We start from the raw sequence: 24,467 nt of genomic DNA, 5'->3' as shown, positions 1-24,467 counted from the left end.
AGACCTCTCTTTAGGCCATATGTGGCGAGGCAGTGAGAACTGGTCCTGCAAAGATACTTTCTGAGATTCCACCCAACTCTGAATGATGGATTAACTTTGAGCATTGTCATTTTATTTAGTTTAATGGGTCTTCTTTTAGCAAGTGAGAGTTAGTGCTGTTTCTCTCTCTTTTGGGGAAGTCTTACAGGGGAGCCATGCCTTCCATGAATTCTCTTACTGGTAAAACACTCTACCAGAGAGGAAGAGAAACGATAAGAAAAGCCTCTGTGAACTGCTATTGTTCAGACACCTCATATTCTCTTGCGAGGAAACCACGTAGTGAATGGCCATCATTGTCAGCAGTTTCACTCAAAGGCCTCCGAGACTGCTAGTTACAGCAAAACACAACTGTATAGATGATATTTTGCTTCTTCTGTGCTAATAATTTGACTCTATATTTCCAGAGCTTGGTGATGTTTAAAGGATGTTTTAGACTCCTATTTGGTGAAATGCTACAACAGTATTTCAGACATGGTTCTTTTTCTTTCCACTTTCAAAAATCTTTCTCTCTCTTCCTAAATGTGTATTCAGAAGTACTCTGTTAGGTGACTTATTGTGCTAACAATATGAGCAGGAGTGCTTTTTCTGTAGCATACCTTGAAGGAGATTTGATTGAAAATGTGAAAATTCGATTGAAATGTCAATTTTGGACACTTTTAGTGTCCAAAAAAAGGAATGACTGAATGAAAGGATTAATTGTATCAATTATGATCTGCAGTAATATCCCTTTGCTACTACTTGGACTCAAATTCTCTGAACTTTATTGCTATTGTTTATTGCTGCTGCTCAACCACTACAAAATCTCTGATGCGCCATACTATACATATACATATACTATACATAGATAATCAAATATAAAGTATCACAAAATATCTCTAAAGGAGATAAGCTCTTTCACCTAAATACAAGTTTTGAGCTTTGAAATAAGAAGGTAATTTAATAATAATAATAGAGTAATTTAATGTAAGAAATTATAAGTGAATTTCATCCTGTCAAGAATAAATAAAGAGTAGGAAAACAAAGTTTCCCTTGTGAGTTGAGGACAGGAAGGTTGAGGGCAAAAAAGGTATTAGAATAGAAAAGTTTAATAAGATGCCAAATATAAGAACTGAAATTCCATTTTCCATCTGATACACAAGGGTATGAAATAGCCACTTGCTCTTGATTCTGTGATTACATATTACATATTACATTACAGATAAGATTTCATTGCCAGCTGTAGTTGGAATTCTAAAACCATTAAAAGAAACAAACAAATGAAGCATTTCATTCCTGCTCAGATGAAAAGTTATGTTTGACTCTCTTTCCCTCTAAAAACATCAGCTCTTTTGTTTTATAAGAAGAAAAGCTCATTTCGATTTGTAAAATATTAATTCTTTTTACATTCAGCGGGCACACGTACATGCACATGAGTTAATTCTGCGGGCTACCAGTCTCAAATACTTCCTATTGCTTTTCTCTCCAAAATAACTTAGTCCCTCTTTAGCCAAGAAAATAGAGTGCCTGAAAGGTCATTTTGACCTTGTGCCTGGTGATGATGAGTGGGATAAGAAGTGGTGTATCCCTTGCAGAGTGCATTTTGAGCAAGTCCTCTTTGTCTGTATCGTAATTCCTATGACTCAAGCTCTTCAGTTGCACTATCAGCACGTCCCCCCTCAGAAGGAGGTGTTATTTCAGGTAGCCAGGCCTCGAGTCATTTAAATTATAATAGATTAAAATCATAAATTGCACCTGAAACATTACTGACATCCATAAGCGCTAGTTTATTGCATTGCCAAAGCGTAGTTTCACTTAATTATGGAAAGCATTATCTTGGCCCCTTAGTTTCTAAGGAGTTCGAAAGGTAACTTCGAAAGGCCTGCAATGAAGGTTTTGAATCCAAAAGTAATGAAGGCTTGGGAGCGAAGGGATGCACATCAAAATGGTCCAAGAATATCATTTAATATTTCACATTTAGTTATATAATGGGAAGAAAACTGGCCCCCCAGAAGTCCTGGATTCTAATTCCTCATAATTATAACTCCCTGTTCACTTAGAGTAAACAATAAAATAAGGATAAACACCTGCTTTAACTGAAATGCCACCCTATTCCCTAAGTTTGCCACTTGAATTTTTAATTAAGTTATGGATGCATTAGTATTTGTAAAGCATTCCAATGAAAGCTGTTGTTTTGCCATATAAACATAATGTAAATGCAACATAAATTCTAAAACTCTAAGTGATTAGCCTTTCTGGACATTGGCCTTGACTTAATTTGATTGTTTTCTTTTCACAGAGTTTGCAATTTTCTCCCAATGTGTGCTAATCCTGAGAGTGCAAGAGACATATCATAAATTACATGTGTGAACTGTAATACTTTGACCTTTTCAGTATTCAGTAGTTTGAATGGCTATTAAAGTATGATTTACAAAAATTAAAACAGCATATTACTTTCCTCTTCACATGAAGGAGGGTGAAGTGTGTCTGAAGAAGCAAATAGGAAGCTAAATCTAACAACAAATTCTTCTTATACTCTCCTCTTCAAGGTTTCACTGCAGTAATAACATTAGAAAGTCCAGTTTAATATTTGCTTTCTATACATTAATGTATCAAATTAGCAGAATCAGGAAAATTTCTGAAAAGGACATCAAGGATGATTAAAGGTATGAAATGGCTTCCATAGGAGGAGTATATTTATGGACTAAGACTTAGCCTGGAAAAGAAAAAAAATATAAGGGAAGAGATAAGAGAGTTCTGTAAGTCACAGCTGATTGGAAGAGAGTGAATAAGGATCAGAGGATAAGGATCACTGTGTCCTTCAATGCAAGACTAAAGGAATACCAAATGAAATAAACAGGTAATTCCAAAAAAAGTCTTGTGACATGTAACTAAGTATCTCGTGTACATATATCTCGTGACATGTAACCAAGCTGTAAACCTCCCGGCCACAGGAGGATGCAGATTCTAATATGTGGCATGCATTTCAAAAATAATAGAACAAAGATGCAAAAGAGAAATCCATCAGTGATTATTAAATACAAAGATACCACCTGCTAAGGAATCCTCTAAACCACAAATTACTGGAAGCAGAAAGAGCATTCTGGGAAATTCCTCTACTTGTGTCTTCTGTTTTGGTACTCTTCTGGGACATTCCCACTGGCTGTATAGATGGGTACTGCTCTGATCTGATGCCTAAATAGGATCTAGTTCAAAGCAGAATCTATCAGAGAGAATATTCAAGCAAAGCTCAGAGTATTTGAGTTCCTTAGATCTTCAGATCCTCTTCAGTAGATCTCAGCTAAAAACTGTCTTTCAAGGGTGTAAAATATGAAGGGGTAGAACTTATTTCCATGCAGTTCTGTATTTCAGCTGGATTACAGTATCCATTATCAGCTAAAATAATGCAACACTATAACTATCATGTACATCAACCAATATAATTAAGTAATTAGGTACAACCTCTGAGAAGAGTTAACAGTTATATATTGTACTCTGCATTCTCCGACCTGTCAAGAAAAGAAAATGCAGTGGAAGCAGCATGATATGCTTACAGTAGGGGAAATAACAGATTTCTATCACACAAGAGCAACCCCTCTAATTATGTGTGAAGAGACTAATGAAATGCTGATGCCATGGAAGGAAACACTACAATTCCCCAGTAAGATTAAAAATAAATATATGTGACTGACATTAGCACATTATGGAAGCATGCATAAACTGGTGAAAATTATATGAATGTGCAACTGTATTTGTAATATAATGTGAAAAGACTTTATCCCTTAATAATTTAAGTGTCAAGAAAAAAACAGTGAAACCTATGATCTAACTTCTCAACTTGAAATTAAAAGAAGCTAAAGAGAAAACTACTTTTCTTAGTTGTAAATAATTTAATATAACATACTCTTCTGAAAGATAGGCTAGCTGTAAGGTCTTTGTAAAAAGCTGGAAAAATTATAATATTTTAATTGGAAAATATTTTACAGTTTCAACCCCAAGGCTCTCCAGTTAATAGTTTTCTTTGTCACATTCTTGCCCTCCAGGCTGCTCACACAGGCCTGGATTTTACAAGGTATCCTGGCTTCACAGAGCACCTCAGTGAATCTCAGTGGTTCTGATTCAGTTACCTGAGAATAGATATGAACTACATTAATGACTGCTTCATAACATACTACCACTTCAAAGCGCAAGTTACTTTGCTTCCCCTCCCACATCAGATGACATATAAGGCAAAACTAAAAGCACTGTTGATGAAAGCACTGTTCTATATATCCATGGTTTTTTTTTTTTATTAATTTACTTTTATTCCTGGGGGACAGCTGTCTAGATCACAGCCCTCTCTAGAAACAGTGCTGTCATGACTTCAAAAGTACTCAGGAAGCTTTGAACTTTAGAAACAGTTATTTCCTTTTTAGGAAACCACGAGCAAAGATAAAGATATAATAAATTATGAGAATCTATAGCATTTATATATATTACAGTCTCATACAAAACCAGGACATTTTCATAGGGAATCAAACAGCAAAATGAGGTTAATACATATACTAGCACACAGAGCAATGCACTTCTTACCGTAGATGACATGTCCTCCTAATTACATGAGCCTACATTACCCACAGCCTTCTTGGTTTAATGCTGCTTGCACCTACTTTCTGCTCTGAATTGTGCTCTCTGCACAGTTCATCAGCAAGAAATAAAACCACCATGTACCAAGAACCTTGTCTCAATATTTTATCCCTTCCTATATCCTTTATTCGTCTTCTTCTGTCTTTAAGATTTTGCATTAAATTTGAACTTTGGCAAAAATTACTGCAACGTGAATCTTTTTTCACAAAGTGATGCAAAGGGTACCTCATTGTCATGAATACTTACAATCATCTTTATCACATTTAGGTTTGTATTTCACAGTACCTTCCTACTTTTTTTATGCATGAAGAATTGGATTCATCTCAACTCATTTTGACTCTCTGAAAGTTAGCTATCTGTGCTAATCATCTAGTTTTCCTGAAAGACAGTGAAAGAAGATAAACTCATGCCAGGAAATGGTTCACATTATCCACAGATAGATACATTACACACACACACACACACACACACACACACACACACATATATGTATATATATATTTATGTGCTCTCCATTGACTGAGAAAGCTTAGTTGTTAGACCATCGATGGCAGCTTAGATTAGATAATCTTTTTTGTGGCTAAAGTTAAGGGAGATATAGCCCATCCTAAATATAGATTTTGTCACTTATGCTACATTAAATGGTCTGTGGTGGGACGTGCAGAAGTCAGATCCCATTATCTGTGTGACCAGTCACATGGAAGATACTTGATCCTGGTGACGCAATTGGGAGTTCGTTGCTTTGGAAAACAATCATCTATACTTACAAGTGCCACCACATCTAGTCTCTGCTTTGTATTCAAGGACACTTTGACATTAATGGGTGGGGGATAAAGATATTGCATAACTGTCATGGAACCCCCACACCATCATGAGTTGATAGCCACAATGAACGGCTTCACCACCATTTTTTAGTCCTTTTAAGGAAAGCTAAAAGACTGAGAATTTCTAGGTAACTTCCCCCTTTGTATTTGTAACTTTCCCTTTTGTCCTATTTGTGTTGCCCAATGAAGGATATACTAAGAATGCATTTACAATAGTGATTTACTACACTGGAGGAATTCTTTTCTCTTCTGAATTTGCTTTGCATCTGTACCCAAGAGTCTTGTAAGGCAGAACTGAGCACATAACTGCTGCTCTTGAATCAAAGCCCATCTGGTACCCAGGTCAAAAGCCATGCATCAGTACAGTGCACTGCTTGCTGTGTGGACAAAAAGTAGCCATTACCTCTCTACATGTACCAGCCAATAATGTAGATGCACCCTAAGCATTTCTATTTTCCATATTTATGGCAATTAGTTTACTTTTTCTTGCATCCTTCAACTAATTTTGTGCTTCCTTGCTTTTTATAAGAATTCTCATTCTCATAAAACAGTTGAAAACACTTTTAATCACATGAGCTGGCTTTTCCTGTGCTTTCCAAAACCTCATCTGGCAGCACAGGGAAGCAAGCTCTGTGATCATATCTGCAGACTCACCTACACCAGTACAGAATCATCCAAGTATATAAACTAACCCAAGTTACATATTGCTAAAGTAGCATCCTGTGCTGTTAACCAGCAGAGGGGAGAGCAGGCAGTGTGGAGGGAGTAGGGGAAGAATCAAACATTTTTTTAAATTTCTCTTTGTACTTCATTGAACATTTATAGAAAGATATATTTGAGAATCCAGTTCAATAATTGGGTTTTCCTGGATTGAATTCAATATCTGGTAAATATTAGTATTTAATTATTGAAGGAAGCTTTTTGACTAAGCTAGCCGACTTTTGGGGAACCTGCCTAGAGCCCTATATCAATGGATCCTCAGTAAGGCAGCAGTGTATGGAGGCCACAGGGGAGAGTCCATGTCTATGCAAGTATGTATGTCTACCTATCTGTCATAAATGTGGGATGTGAGTGTGTGCGCATGCGCGTATGTGTATATTTGTTCTGTGTTATTCTGAAAAAAAGTTGAAAATTCAAAGTCAAAAATTAAAAATTTAAGAATGTCAGAATTTAAGCAGGTCATGTAAGTTTTACTTTGTTCAGTTCTGCCACTGAATTTTAACTGTGACAAATATACATATTGTGTGAGTCCAAGGATTCCAGAGCCCTACAGAACAAAATTATCAAAACTCTCTTTTAACTGAAATCACAATGTTACATTCTTTTCCATCTCTCTATACTGATGTCTGAATGAGGCAGAGACCCTGAAGAGCGTACTTATTCTTTCAAGTCCATGAGATGAAAAGCTTGCAGTTTTAATTGTGGTGAAGGAGTTTTATGTCAAACATCAGGAGAAGCTTTCTAGCACTACATGCTAGACAGTGAAGTTCTGGAACAGATCACCTGATAATCTTGGGGAATGTCTGTCACTGGGCATGTTTAAGAATTGATTAGATAAATATCATGAATGACGTGGGTAAATTTGATCCTGCCTGAGAGTAAGATGATGTCTTGAGGCCCTTTCCTAACCTACTTTTCTATGTAATTATTGCTCATAAGATAACGTATGCAAATGAACTTTTATTGATGGCAATGAAGTAACTGGATATAATGCAGCTCCTTTACAGTTTTGCTGCTGAAAAAGTGAGAGCAGAGTCCATGTCACTCACAGCATCAGTTCTGGAAGAGGAATGGTACCCAAGTAACAAACTGGCAGACTCTGCCTTTGAGACCATGTCTAGCTCTCTGAGAATGTGCAAGAGGGAGAAAAGCAACAACTAAGCCTTTCCACGTCCTGCCCTAAAGGAGCCAGTTAAGAATTTCTCAGGACTAGGTCTGAGGTGTGTATCTATGTAAATGGATCCTCAGTGGGGCAGAGAAGCAGGACAAGCCTACTAAGTCCCTACTATCCCTATAAAAGATACTCCCAGACATAATTATGATAAACCTTGCAGCTACGGTAGTGTCTACACATAGAGACACATATATATCTATAAAAAATTAACTTATTTTACCATGAAGATTTTGACACCCCTCGGCAACCTGATAAATCACTGCAAGACATGAGCTTTTCATTTAACCTCCTAGAGATTCTGTCATCATGTAACAGTCTCCATCTTCAAAATCCTGCTAAAGCAGCCATTATTATTTCTGTGAGAAACTCTAATGATGCCTTAATGGTTTTGCTTTGTTATATCTTAACGAATTTGTACAACTATTCTGGAGAAAGTGGATATAGTTCCAATTTTTTATAGGCACTAACTGTTTAAATGGTGATTCAATGTTTTATTAACTGCAGGTGTATGCTATTCTTCCTTATTCCTCTGTTCAGCTTGTAAGGCCTTATAGCTGTGTTAAATACATTGACAGACGTTTGTGTGGCAACTATTTAATGAAACTCATGCATAGTGTTAAATATAATTAAAATAATATAAGAATAATATGAAACTAAAAAAATGAAATTCAAATAACCTTATATGCTGTTCCAGCACAGAGAGAGAGAAGTGGCTCAAAAAGGTGGACCTGAAATAAATGACTTGGGAAGTTCCACTACACAAACATCGAAAACGGTTTCCAAAGAAACAAGAATATATAGTGATTATAGGATGCTTGACCTCTATGATACTTAAAGCAAAGTCTGCGGTTGATTATGCCTCCCCATCTTTAATATGTGTTCTTTGTCCTTTTTTATTTTTCTTTATCACAAAAGGAACATTCAGAACAAAGCTTCACCCTACTTTTGAAATCTTTATCTGAAATCATACTGTGGTGAGAAGTAATAGGAATTTCTGGAGTGCTCACTGGAGGCAAAGTTAGAGGTGGATTTGGCAAGTAGTAAATGTTCTGCAAAATGTCATTTGAGTAGTCACTAAGGATAAGTTTTTCCACAGGAAACAGTATTTCTGTCTTTCACTGGAAGATATGGGGACTAAGGTATCAAATATGGCAGGGAATGAGATGTCTCCAGTAAGAGCATGGAACGTTGGTCCTCGTTCCAGTGAATGTTATTTACACAAAACTGAAAAGTTCTAGGAGAATGAAAGAGACAGACCTTGAGATACTTTTTTGCCTAGTGGACTTTTGGGAATCCTTCTGAAATTCACAGTAAAGTTCCACCTAGTTCCTAGAAAGAAAAAAAAAAAATAGATATAAACACAGAGTTATGATTCTAGCACATTGTTTATTTATTTATTTTAAATACATACATTTGTAGTGCAAAGCCACATGTATAGATAAACTATAAATGCTATCTTTTAAAATTACGTTACAACTTATTCTGTACTGAGCTGTTCCTTCATTTCCCCTACACTGAGGTATACAAACATATTTCCTGAGGAACCTCTTATCACGACCAAATTCAACTTTTTCTTTTTTCCACTTCCCTTAGCACTGGCAGTAGCTACAGTTTCATATAAGTTACTTGAACCCAAAACAACCTCCTGGACTTCTTCCAAGAGGAAAGGACACATCCAAAGAAAGCATCAAAGTCTATAAAAATACGTTCCTCATGTATTTCAATTCATCTGAGGACAGCAAAAAAGAAGCTAGTCATCTGAGTTTATTTTTATCTAACACTGAGCCAAGTTTCTATCTCATTGAAGTCAATGGCAGGTTTTTCTTGACTTCAGTGACACCATAATCTTCCTCATACTGCTCAATATTATCTAACATTATCTATCTTCCTGTCATAGTCACTGTGAAAATGTTATTCAAATATACTCTTACAAAGAGACAGCTGTTACTTATTATAGCATTTCTTCTATACAAATAGCATGGAACCATTCAGTACTATTGAAAGTTTGGGGTTTTTTTCAGTGGCTTTGTGCAAATAAATTCAGAAATATAAATTGCATTGTCTTCTGAAATTATATTGCTCATTTGGAAAGCTGTGTTGCAGCCTTTGAGAATTTATTTCAGCAAGATGCTGACTCTCCCCCCACCTTTACTCACACTGTTGTCATTAGGAAGAAAAAGTGGTTTGACTGGCTGAAACTTAAAGAGGTTTAAAATTCCCTATCATTAAGACAGTTTTAGCTGGAATGTAGGGGATTATGTAGAAGATGCTCTACTTTACATCCTGGACAAAATATGGTAGACAAACAAATCAAAGTGGTAGTTCTGTGGTACATGGTGCTACACTCTTTTAATTTTTGGACAGATAATGGAAGTTCCTAGGTGTTCTTGGAAAGGATAAATAATTTTGTATTATTTTTTCAACTCTAGTGGAATAATGAGACAGAGATCTGTCTTGTACCCATATTCCCTATGTATTGCAGAAAAATTTCTGCAATGGCTATGTTTGAAGATGAACCTTTCAAACTGCTGGTCTGTGGCACGGGTGTTTTGCTGACATCTCTCTTTTTACTGAAAACTGATGCTAAAAGGAGAGTTTTACAATCATTTATCCTTCAGTGAAGAGCGGGAAGTTAAACTGTGTCTAAGAAAAACACTGTCCAGGCTGAGCTCTAAAGAATGTTAATAAGAGCAGAGCAGAGTAATCCCACCAGTGGTACCACCAAAAGCATGATTCAAAACAGTGACGGGAAGATAGGATGTTTAAGTTACTAGTAATTATTAATTCCTTTTAGGATTTAATATTTAATTGTGGAAGGATGTCAATCAATGACCAGATCCCCACTATGCTGCACAGACAGTCCTGCCTGCCAAAGCTAAAGCTAAAGCTAAAACTTTTGTCTTGCACTTATGAATTCCGGGTTTGATTGTTGGTGGTTATGAAGCCATTGTTCAAAACTCCATGAATAATTCAAAATATACCTTTGTTTGCAGCAAGCAGCTCAGAGGAAAGAGTTCCTGAATTGCTTTTGTAATTTTCCATGAAGCACACCTGACTCTGCCAGGAGATAACACACTGAGATAAAATGCACTGGCTGTGGTTTTTCAGTTTCCTGTTAGGTCTTTCCATATTCTCTAAGTCTACTCCCAGAAGGGTTCTGCTAATGGGGTCGAGCTTTGAATACGGAAATTTAGAATGAGCTTGGTTATATCAGCCTCTGGTTTCAGAGTTTCTGCTATCCTGCTTTATTCTTCTAGATGAAGTTGTAATCCCATTCTTTGAAAGACTGTGCTATAGCTTTTCTGACTAGCAAACTGAGTGTCATCCTGACAAGGTAGCACCACTGTGCAGACATCTGAATTGTCCAAGCAGTTCAATCCAAAATTCTCCTGATGTGATTCTGCATCCCTCTGTGGCAGGGAAAAACAGTGAAAGATTCTCTTAGTGCCTTTGCTAGAAAGCCAGCAGGGATGGCTTACTCACTTCCTAACCTACTGTGAATAGATCCTCTTACATAAGGTGATTGTACAAGTGGAAAAAAGTATATTCAACACATTCCGGAAGTGGCATGTATATAAGACAAATAGAACAAGCTGCAGAAAGTCTTCTGGGAATCTACATTAAAAGTGGGCTATAGGCAGTCCTAAGGCAGGTAGTTCTGAATCTGCTCCAGAAACAGGCTCCTCATGCCCCTATTTTATACTGTCTCAAACTAAGAGGAGGCTAGACATTAAGGACCAGAACATCTGACCTACCCAAAGTCAGACTGACTCTGACTATATCATACTAAGAACATGGGCAAAGCCGTATAAAAAAAGATCTTCCTTCAAAATGAAGTTCTTTATATGTAAAAAAACAGAATTGCTTGCAAATTATCAGTGTAATTAGAAGACATTCTATGTACAAGGGCAGCAAATTAACTTGTTTAATTTGCTGAATCAAGCAAATGCAAAGGTTGGATTATAAGAATTAAATATTCTTGCAGGGGATGGCTCTTAGTAAAAGATTATGTTGAAGTTTTGATAATATAAAGACATGTATTTGATGTATGAAATGAAAAAAAGAGAGAGAGAAAGAGAGAGAATTGCCATATGTATTTTATAACTCTACAAACACCTATGAAACTTGAATTTAATGTTTGATCAGTGGTGTCACTTTTACCAACCTCAATACAGCAATGTTTCTGTCCATTTAGGACAGGAAAAATGATACATAAATTTAGACCATCTGCTTACCCCCATTTCATATATATTTATCAAGGGACCAGAGGCATTCTGACTGGTTTTTCATTCTGCTGTGCTTCTGCTGATTCAGAGTCACAGAATCTTTTGGGTTGGCAGGAATCTCTGGTGATCATCTTGTCCAATCCCTCTGCTCAAGCACGGTCAGATAGAGCAGGTTGCTCACGTCTATGTCAAGTCAGGTTTTGAATACCTCCAAGGAAGGAGACTCCACAACCTCTCTGGGCAACCTGTCCCAGTGCTCAGACACCCTCACAGTAAAGAAGGGTTTTTTTGTGTTCAGATGATAGAACTTTCTGTGTTTTAGTTTGTGCCCATTGCCCCTTGTTCTGTCACTGTGCACCACTGAGAAGTGTCCAGCCCCAATGTCTTTACCCTCTCCCATCAAATATACTTATATACATCGCTAAGATCCCCCTTGACCCTGCTCTTCTTGAGGCTGAACAGTCCCAGCGCTCTCAACCTCTTCCTGTATGTCAGATGCTCTGGTCCCTTAATCATCTTTGTGACCCTTCACTGGCCTTGGTCCAGTATGTCCATGTCTTCCTTGTACTGGGGAGCCTAGAAGAGGACCCCACACTCCAGGTGTGACCTCATCAGAGCTGAGTAGAGGGGAAGGACCACCTCCCTTGACCTGCTGGCAATGCTCTTCCTAATGCAGCCCAGGATACTACTGGCCTTCTTTGCCACGTGGGTGCTTTGCTGGCTCATTGTCGTCCACCAGGACTGGCAGGTCCTTCTCTGTAAAGCTGCTCGCCAGCTGGTCGATCCTAAATGGTACTGGTGCATGGGTTATTTCTACCCAGGCGCAGGACTTTGCATCTGCCTATGTTGAACTTCACAAGGTTCGCGAAGTCTGTCCATTTCTCCAGCATATCAAGGTCCTTCTGAAAGGCAACACAACCTTCTGGTGTATTAGTCACTCCTCCCAAGATATCTTCCTTTCAGATTGTATTACAGAATCACAGAATCACAGAATCGTTTAGGTTGGATGGGACCTCTGGAGATCATCTAGTCCAACCTCCCTGTTCAAGCAGGGTCACCTAGAGCATATTGACCAGGATCACATCCAGATGGGTTTTGAATATCTCCAGCGAAGGAGACTCCACCACCTCTCTGGGCAACCTGTTCCAATGCTCGGTCACCCTCACAGTGAAGAAGTTTTTTCTCAGGTTCAGATGGAACTTCCTGTGGTTCAGTTTCTGCCCATTGCCTCTTGTCCTGTTGCTGGGCACCACGGAGAAGAGGCTGGCCTCATCCTCTTGACACTCCCCCTTCAGATACTTGTACACATTGATGAGATCCCCTCTCAATCTTCTCTTCTCCAGGCTGAACAGGCCCAGCTCTTGCAGTCTTTCTTCATAGGAGAGCTGCTCCAGCCCTCTAATCATCTTGGTAGCCCTCCGCTGGACTCTCTCCAGGAGTGCCATGTCTCTCTTGTACTGGGGAGCCCAGAACTGGACACAGTACTCCAGGTGAGGCCTCCCCAGGGCTGAGGAGAGGGGCAGCATCACCTCCCTCCACCTGCTGGCAACACTCTGCCTAATGCACCCCAGGATCCCATTGGCCTTCTTGGCCACAAGGGCACACTGCTGGCTCATGCTTAACTTGTTGTCCACCAGCACTCCCAGGTCCTTCTCTACAGAGCTACTTTCCAGCAGGTCAACCCCCAGCCTGTCCTGGTGCATGGGGTTATTCCTCCCCAGGTGCAGGACCTTGCACTTGCCTTTGTTGAACTTCGTGAGGTTCCTCTCCACCCACCTCTCCAGCCTCTCCAGGTCCCTCTGAATGGCAGCGCAGTCTTCTGGTGTGTCAGCCACTCCCCCCAGTATAGTATCATCAGCAAACTTGCTGAGGGTGCACTCTGTCCCTTCCTCAAGGTCATTGATGAATATATTGAACAAGACTGGACCCAGGACTGACCCCTGGGGGACACCACTAGCCACAGGCCTCCAACTTGACTCTGTGCCATTCACCACAACCCTCTGAGCTCGGCCATCCAGCCAGTTCTCAATCCACCTCACCGTCCACTCGTCTAGCCCACACTTCCTGAGCTTACCTAGGAGGATGTGATGGGAGACAGTATTCCTACACTTGAATCATTTAAAAATAGGGGAAATAAAATATGAGGTTTGTCCTGTGCTTTCCCCAAAATAACGTCCAGGAGCAAGAGAACAGTAATCCTATATTTGATGCATATGCAAACACATCTATGAATGCATTCACTGCTCCATGAAGCTAAGGTATGTATTTCCAGTGGATACACTTCTCTATAAATTGTGAAAAGCATAAACATTTGTCCTCTTTTTTTCTTTTAGTTCTTAGCTTTTCATTAAGCATTTATTGAAGCAAGGGTTTAACAGCCCAGTTCAGTAACAGATTTTCTCTTAACTTGTTTCAAGGTCATTGAATTTTTTTGGAACAGAGACTTTAGCTCCCGGAGACTGGTCTGCAAGATATAATTTCATCTGCAGTCACATGGTATACTTTACTTGTTGAAGGTGTGTTATGATCTGCACAGCTATCCCCCTTAAATGTTGATACGCTTATCACATAATCAAAAGTAATGGTACAAATCAAAGTTATCAAAGATACATGGTCAATAAGTACTTTACTATAATCCATGCTCATCATACTTTCTTCATTTTGAAGTATTAGATATAGTTTTCAATTAATTATTTCAGTTTGTAGAGCACAGTGCAAAATACATGAAGGCAATGAAAGTCATAATATTATTTACATTGAGGCTGAGCCAAAATGGGATATAAATAATTGTACAAATATGTAGCTTACACAAGACAACTTCCAATAAGAGTCTCTGATCAACTTTTTAGGCAGGCTTCTAGTGAATTTATTTCTAATTTATTTGTCTTTTTAATTCAGGTCTGAATCCAATTTATCTAATTTCATGCAATTAATGGAGCTGCTTATGTTAGGATTATAACCACCCTTGGTTTCTTTAATAGTCTTTAGGGAAAATAAATGCCTCTAGACAATATCTTAGCTCTTCAAACTTCTAAATTTCCCTTTAAAGATGCGTCTTCTTGTGTCTTCCTAGCAACAGAGAGAATCTGAAGAGGCAATATTCCTGTTTCCTGTGCTTTACTGAAGTGAGAGGTTTCCAGCCTCAGACATTGGGTAGAAATGGAAGTTTGTTCAAGCTCAATGGATTGTGGGCAAATATAAAATCAGAGTAAACAATTTTAGTGTGAAATGCAAGTTCCTCAGAATAAATAATTTTGCTTTGGTTTGTGATTTGTGCATACACTACTCCGAGTTAGAACTGTCCTGCTTCTGTTATCTCAGTTGTGTTGTAATTGTTACTTTGATTAAAGTTACAAATCACTATTGCCATATTCCTTCTCCACTTAACCACATTTCATAGTAGCTCTTGTCATTTGATTGCATGGTAAATATCAGGTAGTGGCAGTTTAATTATATGATAATTGCCATGAATGTTACAAAGTAAATAAAGCCAGCGTCAGTTACATGGTAATTACTCTTGGCCCTGCTAAGCATTTTACCAAGGAACCTGCAGGAACATGTAATTGTCTTATCACCTTTTAACTTGCTTCTTTTCTACTGTGTCAGGAAAGGAATTTAAAACTACTTTCTTGGCTCCCAAGTTCTCCTTATTACACTTTTGCTCCTTGCTCCCACAAAGGCTCGCCCCACTCATGAAATCCCAGACTATTCCCTGTTCTCGCCATTTCATTGTACATACCAGGGCAAGATAGCAGCTTCCCTAGCCTGTTATATTAACATTTACAAATGCAAACATACATATCCTATTTGCATTTCTTATTTTTAGGTAACTATCCAAGCATAAATAAATCACTGCTCAAGTTCATGCTCTGAGAAGACAGAACCGTCAAGAATGTTTCCTTGTGGAATGAGAGGGTAAACAGTGTAACGTAGAGGTTTCTGCAGCATTACAAGAAGAGACTAGCACATTCCTATGTGATTCCTGCTAGTGTGTGGTTCTGAGAGCACTTTTTCATTTTTGTTGTAGCTATAGCTAGGGATTTCACAGTTCATGTCAAAGTATAAAAGCCCCCCCTTATCCCACTTCCCCTTGCTTTTACATCTCTCTTTTCTCCTTTTCTGTGACATGATTTTTCCCTCTCTATAATATTTTGTCTAGTATGTTATCTTTTCTGCTACTTATTGTATCTGATGCCCTATGCAAACAAGTCAATAATTGTTGCAGGAGGAGAATAATGAAGGGAGCAGCAAGAAAACTTTGACAAGTCTCACCTAAAAAAAAAAAAAAACACTTCCCTGAAACCCCCCACAGCTGTCTAAGTAACACAATCTGCACTTGTGCTCTCTTTGCATTCTCCGTACTGACAAAATATTCATCCAGCCCTCTCTCTTCTGAGCACTGCTTAAAAGTCTGTGCAAGCTAACTATTGCCTGAAGGAATAAGGGTTGGAAAAAAACACAGTAAATAGGCAGAGAAGCTGAATGAGACCACCCAAATTCCACCCTTCTTAGGTCTCTGTACCCAGTACTAATTCACATATGGCTGCCAATTCATCTTACAAAATGATTTGGACTATGGTAGGGACTGAGCCATCCACAAACAGCAAAAATAAAGTAATTGAAGAAATAGTTGCCCTGGCAATTTTGTAGAAGTAGAGATGAAACAGGATCTGAATGCTTCATCTGAGAAATAAAGAATGAATTCTTACCCAGAAGTGTCTCATTTTATTAATTTTCTCTTACAGCAAATTCTGGTATCTTTTGGAATGGGCAGATTAGGGGCTTTGTAAGATTAACTTATCTCTACAATAATATTAATTAAGATATTAACTCATACTGTAGTTCCGCACAGCACATTAAAGACTGCTTTGGTTTTGACACCATGCTGTTTTTGACTATCAGACAGAGTTTGTACTTTTATATATGCATGTTTAAGGTTCATTACCCTGGCACTAGTGTTGTAAATATTTCTTCAACTCAGTTCATCTTAGCCATGTCTCCTTTTGTCTGTTGATAAATTAACAACAGATCATGACAAAGAATAGGAAATTAATTACTATAGCAGCAACTTCTATCTCATAGTTCAGGAGCAGTAACTAACCAGTGGTAAGAGAACTAAGAAGCAGAAAAAAATGCGGTGCTCTACAATGAAAGCTTTATCCTTTTAATATAGGTTCCAGCACTCATTTCACAGGTAGTATTGAAGGCTGGAGCTAGGTTTTCCTGCTAGCTTTCCTCTGATTTGTCTTGGGATATACTGTCATAACAAAGAAAAACTTTTGAAAGAAGAATATGAGGCTCATTGTTTCTACAGTGGTGCAAAACTGTCAGAACCAGCAAAGAAAGCTACTCCCATCAGCCAACATTAGTCAGGGTGGTCAGCTATAAAATGCAAATTAGACTCTTACTACAGGTGGATGGTAACAGCATTTTGACCTTTGACAAAGAAGAGACTGCTCACATCAAAACAGCTCCTGTAACTGTTTTTCTTCCAGAGAGCACGTGGCTTTGGTTGTTGTTGTTTTTTGTTTTTATATGTGGACTTGTCTTGTACAGTTCCTATTATACCGGGGGAATATTTAAATACTGCTATGTTTGAAGCACAATCTGAAGCTTATTTTGCTCATTTCCATGATATTGATTCTAAAATGTATTATTATGAAAAGGCAACCTCACCCCTTCTCTCAACCAGGGTGGCTGGGAACAAATCCCTTTCCATAGTGAGGAGTGACCCTGTGCTGTGTCACAGCCCTAGAAGAGTGATGAACTATGGTCAGCCAGCTCAGTAAGGCCAAAGCAAAGCAAGTCACATGAGAAGACCCTAAATCATCTCCTCTCGTTTGCCATGACCGCGAAGTGTAACTAGCCCAGAGGGGATAGATATAGTTCAACAGTGGTTTAACACCCACAGGACTGTTTCCTTATGGGAAGTTACCAGACCCTTAAGTAACCTCTGCTTAATATGGAGAAGGAACGCTTTCTAGATCTCAGACTTAAAACTCAGTATCACTGCATTTGGAAAATCAAGATTGTTTCTTCTTACATTCTTCATTGCTTCATCATGATTTGTTTTAAATGATTCAAAAATCCAGTTTCCACCAATTCCTTCAGGAAACTATTCTAGAGACTAATACACTGTAGGGTTGGGGGGCGGGTCTGGCATTTTTTCTTTTCCGACATTTTTCTTTCAGTTTAAATAGGAACAGGCAATTGCTGAATTACTTCACGGCAATATGTATACCGTCATTTGTAGCTCATTTCCACTCTCATTACCAAGCTTTTCAACACCCTTAAGTAGTAGAAAAGAAAATATTTGCAGCTATTAACAAATGCAGTACTTAATGACATTATAACCCTGTCTGATCAGAGCCTTTTACTAGACATTGCACTGCTTGTTGAAAGTCAATTCTACAACAAAATAAACACCATCATGACATAAATTTCAATGTTTTAGTTTTCAGATGCGGTTATATACCATATTGCTCCTCAGGGGTGAAAAACATAATGTGTGCAAATGAATTTAGATACACAGTAATCCATTTCCAGTGATGATATAGCTAAGGCTATAAAAGAGTGCCTATATGTAACAGCTATAGTGGGAGCCCCTCGCATGCACTTATATACATGACGACCGTATATTGTTTTTATTGGTTTGCTGTAACAATTACTTGTCTTTTTTTAAAGCAAGCAAATTGTTCATTGTCTAAAAAAGTTTCTAAAAGACCAGGAAGTGCAATAATTAGACCACTCCAACTCAAATTTTGCATTAGAGAAAAATAAACATTGCTGAATCAAAATACATCCAGTTTGTTCAATACAAGTACTTGTTTTCGTTATATGCACATGTGCCTCATGGGAACAAAGTGAGTAATTTTAACATTTTGATTTTCAGTTCTTTTCAAAGATGATCACCTGATGTCTGAAACAAGTGTCTATTAGCGCTTCACTTGTTCCTAAATAAAATATTGATCCACTTTGGCTTCACTCGGGATTAGGACAGTACCAAGTAGACACAGGGCAATGCATTCTTTTATATCAAGAGAAGCTTCACAGGATTGCTTTTTTTACTGCTACCAAAGGAATTGACTAAGTGCAGCAATTATGGGCACCGCTCAGATTTCTGCGCTCCTTGTTCACCTGGGAAAGCAGCAGATAAGTGATTGTGGCTCTCTGTTGGTTTTATAGCAACAGCTCAGAAAGAGGGCTGCTTAGCAGTGTAAGCACAAGAATGAAAGGAGAGGGAATAAAGATTCCCAAGTATCACAAACTGAGCTCCATCACTGGAAAAAATCTTAGCTGTTTTATAAAACATTTTGGAATCTATGAATAAGAATGTATGAAAACAGTACTTTAAACAGGGAACGGTTTATAAATATTAATAAATTGAACCTCACTGCATTATGAAGTGGAGAACTATTTTAATAGATATTTGGAGCCAGTTTTCGCTCATATTTTACATGTAGAATTTCACTAATTTCTCTAGGAATTTTATCTCACTTAAAAAAAAGAGACAGTCTCAATTTGAAGACAGACTTTTTGAAGCAAAAGCAAAATAAATAATTTCCTTTCAGTTACTTGAGCTGTGCAAGTACAATACTTAATAAGTAGGGCTGGCCAAAAGACTGCTGTGAAATTTCTTTATCACTGCAAAACTGCATTTCCAAGGAAATGGGTTTTTTTGGCAAAAGCATCTGCTTTCAACAGAAATGTTGATATTCCATTAGAAAAACAAGTATCTGAGAAATGAAACATCTACAGTTTTGAATGATGACTACAGTTTTTTCTCTGAAAAGTGAAAATTTCAGCTCTTATAGTACTATTTTCCGCTGTGAATTAGAATTCTAGCTCATAAATCATGCATCATGTCTCCTATCTTCATTAACAGGAGAAAAAGAGATGCCCCATGGGAGAAAGAGTCAGATTATAGAGCCCATCCAGTGGGGAGAATGGGACTGTAAATCTTGAGCAACAACATGACAATACCTCCATCTGGCATGTGGCACTATTTTGAAGACAATACTTTGAAATGTTTCAGTTCTACATTAGTCACTGAAGAATTGAACTTTTTCTCTTTAAAACTGTAATGTTTCAAGGCACTCAGAAATCCATTTTAATATTTGCCACATCTTTGCCTTTATGTTTATGTAAAATACATTTTCACAAAGCACAACCCTACATAAGACTCCATTTCATTCAGACTGCTGTTCCCCTATTATCAGCTGAACTGTTAACTCCAAATGTTTTTGGATCCTTGCTTTGCTATCATTAGAGATGCTCAGAGAGCTTCTCAGATTAAATTTGCCAATGTTCTAAATCTGAGATTAGATTCACATCACAGCTGCCAAACAATCAGAGTCACTTTCAGAGCCAGTACCATGAGTAACATAGAACTGTAAAATGTTAGTAAAAAAACAAATTAATTGGAGGCTGTGAGGATGATTTAACTTTAATGCAGTCTCATTGCCTACACATCACCGCTGTTCCTTTTCAAAAAGAGGTCTTTTCTGAGGTTTTCCTAAAAGGATATGCTGCAATTTTTTCTATTCAACTTCTGATTTTATTATTTTAAAAAGGCTCCATAATGCCAACTTGTCCCTCAGAACAACTTTGTGAAAATCTGTATTAGAAATAATGAAAACTCAGGTTGCAAGTATCCCAGATAAGCTCAAATTTGTATAATACTAATGGGCCCAGTCAGGCACACACTTACATCTATTGCAATATTTCCATTCACTCAAATTACTATTTGAAAGCTTCACAAATTCAGAATTGAAATATATTTGCTCTTCATCTTTTTTTTTCCTTCTCTATAAAACTTCAATTATCTGTTAGGAGCAGAAGAAAATTTGGCAATTTTAGTGACTACTTATCACCTTAATATTCAAGGTTACCTCGAATAATAGTAACTTTGGATGCTTGAGAGCAGTTCACAGAATTCTCTCCCATCAAGAGAGAATGATCATTCTTAACTGTTTTTTAATTCTTAATTGTTTGTGATCATTCTTAATTGTTTTTAAATTCCAAGTACAGTTGAAACTATTCCTTCAATAAATATTTCAAATAAACTTCGTGAATGTTCCTAATGTTATATTCCATTGTGACTCTGGGTTGCCTCTAGTAACATTATTATGAATTATTTTTCAAGGAGTTGAGACTGATTTGCAGACTTACTGAAATCTACGTTGAAGTTGTTCTTCTTTCCACAAGAAGAAAAAAGGAATGAACTCAGCAATACAATTACTAGAGCTTTCAAATTTTCTAGACCTTTTATAAGATCTTACGTCTTCGATATGTCAGAAACAAAAATGTACTCGGTTCATTCTCAATAACCTAGCCTATTAGTGTGTGACATGATAACAAGTAAACATGAAAAGCTTGGACACACAAACCAGGCTTTGTTTTCAGTAAAAAGCTGGTGTTTTGTGGTTGCCAGGATGCAATGCTACACAGACGTGGAGGGGTTTTCAGAACATTTTTTTTTATTGACTGCTACACCTTTTTTAGCAATGTATTATTCCAGTAGCTATAGAGTTTATAATTGAGCTGGTTTGCTTTTATTAGGAATTTGATGGTTATCTATAACATACATTTTCTTTCATTTCTATTAGGATTATAAGCAATGCAAAGTATAAAAGTGCTGAGTCCTGAATATTCCAGCAGTAACTGATTTCACAACAACAAAGAATTTTAGATAGACGCTAAGTTGTGATGCTCACAGTTAATTCTCACCTAACCTTATTCCAAAAGCAATAAACACAGTCATAGAAGGCTATATTAAGAAAGCCTAATGTACATCTTGCTAGTTCAGTTGCTTCTAAGGTCTACTACCATGAAACAACTTATATAGATCAATTATTCCACTCCCAGAGGCACTAGACATGCCATATCTCTTTTCTACACTTATGTGCATGGTGTAAAATTCCTGAACAAAAACTGACCAAATCTCCTGTCAACTCTTGAGGAGAGAGGTGAGGAGAAAAGAGAGGAGAGGAGAGGAGAGGAGAGGAGAGGAGAGGAGAGGAGAGGAGAGGAGAGGAGAGGAGAGGAGAGGAGGGGAGGGGAGGGGAGGGGAGGGGAGGGGAGGGGAGAGGACTGTATTCTTTCTTAAGAGTATGCATCACATCAAAACTTGTTTTACATACATTAGCTTAAATATTATTGCCCTATCTAGTTCATAAATTTTCTCCTATCTACTTCTCAGCAATTGAAATCAATGTGCAGATGATAGAGTTACCTTTCAAAGTGTCTAAGGGTTATAAATTGAATTGCAAAGAGAGAAGGGTCATTAGATTGCACTTACTGACTAATGGGTGACATGGTCAACAATGTCTCATGCCTTGCTTAAGATGGGATTGCAAAGTGTTAGCATGTATGTGAATCATCTAAATAAGATCTTTCAGGTAAGTAAATGTTCCCCAGTATGAGCAAGGGCTACACACAAGACCCTAATATATAATTTTCTGTCCAACTTGGAAATCATAGTTTGATTTAACACAATAGGAGCAATAAGCTCAGAAGTTTTACTACTCTCAGGAGACCAAGTAAATGACTTACTACTGAAGTTAACTTGAATAGTTTACTGAAAGTACAGTAATTATAGCAACAGATGCAAAACCCACAAAGTTGCTTGCTGTCTATTTATTTTTAAGACAACTCAATCTTTTTGAAAATGGAGAGGAAAAATGTACTATAGAAGCCTGGAGATGGGAGAAAGCATAAGAGCTTCTGGAAACAAGTTAAGAAGAATTAAGAAAATGGCTAAGATTTTATGAGAAAAACCGTGAGGAAAATGGAATTAAACAAAAAGGAGAATTTTGTGTGAAAGGGTAACTGAGATTTTCACGTTTACAGTCATGAGACAACTCAAAATTCCAAGAGAAAACATAAAACATTAAATAATCAGTAGGTTTAGCTTAAGTGGGGGGGGGGGAAAAAGAGAGATCATTAATAACATTTTCAAAATTGCCAAAGTGATAAAGAATCTCAAGTCCCCTTTTCAATGTAAAAAATTTTCCATCAACTTCAGTGGAGATCAAGTCTCAGTTTATCAACCAAACAATTAAACAACGGAATCAACAAGCTTCAGTGGACAGCTCTATGTGAAGCTGCTTTTTTATGCAGTACTCATCCTACCATACTGCATGATGAATACATACAGAAAATGAAATTGTTTTATTGCTAGATTTGAATGTTTCTGCTCAGTTCAAATGCTGAATTTGTTTTTTAAGATAGTTTTTCAGAACCATAATGCTGAAACCATGCTTTTTGAGCCTCTCAAAATGCGAACCTGACATGATGATGAGCACCTGTTTTCCAGAAAATGAAACCATGAATTGAAATGGACAGAATAGCCAGGTGAGATTGAAGTTGGGTGGGGTGGGGGTAGGGAACACAATTCTGAATATATTGTATCTATTTATTTCCATGAGAACTCAAAATAGAAAATTCTAAGTACTAAGAAGAGGAGGAAGTTCACAGTGGTAAATATGGTGTTGTTACTTTCCTAGCAATATCTTTTATCAGGATTTATGAAGAACATGTGACTCCAGCAGCTTTTATGATATGTGAAGGTCTGTTACTCTTAATATATTATTTTTTAGAGTAGGATTTCACTCCATGACTTCAAGATTTCATTTTATTTAAGTAGAAAGGTTATTCTATATATATTCTATATGTAATATATAGTATATAGCATTTATTATAAAATCATAACATAATAATGAAGACTACACCTGTTAAGGCTAGATTTATTATTGCCCCCACAGGTAAATACTAGGACCACTAGTTTATTTTCTATTTGAACTATTCCATCTAGCCCTTCTTTGAGGGGTGGGGAGGAAATCTGTTTTGTTTTGTTTGGAAGACATATTACTGCCGTACCACAAAGGTTAAGACCTTGGCTCTTCTCCAGGCTCAGCGCTTGACTTGACTGATTAGTATAAGTTCAGACGATGTCAGTGTAGCCCTCCATGGGACAAGTGATCTGCTCAGCTGAGCAAAGTAAGTCAAAGGCCATAGCTCTGTTCTTAACTTAAAGTAATAGCTAGTGTTTATTTTATTTTAATATAGTGAATATATATAATGCTATAGGCCAGACATAATGCTCATCATTGCCTTCTAACTAATTTAATAACGCTTACAATCTATCACTACATGGACTTACATAGTATATGGTGATTAAGCACTAAGGTCATAGTGGTAACTCAAGCTCCATCCAACAATCAGAATGTGATATAGGTCATATTAAATAATAGTATAAATCATACTAACTAATAGTATTGGAGTTAAAAATCTACACTCCATCCCTGTGCAATGACAACTTTATTTACTATATCACTGAAAATGTGATTATTCCTAGTACTTCAGAACTTATCAACAAATAGAGCTTATAATAGAAGTACTGAAGGTGCTACTAATTCCATGTAAAATGCTGCTTTTACTGGACAGACACCTGATTCTCAGCTGTGGTGAGTTTAGTGTTTACTAACAGCTAACAAAAGGCTTTTCTGTCTCTGTTAGATCTTCTCTACCTATTTTTAGAATTCTCTCACCCTTATTCATGCAATGTTTATCAGTGTGTAAAATTAAAGCACAAACTGATCAGTATGTGAAAGTGAGGTTCACAGAGTTAATTTATAAATAAATTACAGCAGGGATGATGAATGCATTTAGGGAGGCTCCATACCCTGCTTAAATGAACTATTATTACTACACTGAGGGCTGAACCAGAGTGGCTTAGGATCAGCTGGAATTTCCCAAAGTTATGTAAATATTAGCAAGTTATTGAATACAGACAATTGTGCTTTGCTGGGATGGCTAGAATTAAATTTTATCTTTAAAATATGAACTGTGGGATTAAAGACATTCAGTCTGTACTGTTAA

At 37.4% G+C, this 24,467-nt stretch overlaps 1 protein-coding gene across 1 annotated transcript in view; it reads right to left on the bottom strand.

The window, feature by feature from the left end:
* Positions 1-24,467, bottom strand: part of KCTD8 (potassium channel tetramerization domain containing 8) — a 233,958-nt gene that overhangs the window by 75,229 nt on the left and 134,262 nt on the right. The window contains exon 2 of the mRNA XM_068943006.1: positions 8,617-8,688. Within this exon, the coding sequence (XP_068799107.1) occupies positions 8,617-8,688 (72 nt within the window). The remainder of the gene's footprint in view (positions 1-8,616; positions 8,689-24,467) is intronic.

Source organism: Struthio camelus, chromosome 4, assembly GCF_040807025.1.
Source record: "Struthio camelus isolate bStrCam1 chromosome 4, bStrCam1.hap1, whole genome shotgun sequence".
NCBI classification, from domain to species: Eukaryota; Metazoa; Chordata; class Aves; order Struthioniformes; family Struthionidae; genus Struthio; species Struthio camelus.
Note: the sequence above shows the minus strand (reverse complement) of the source record. Positions and strands in the feature narration are given on the sequence as shown.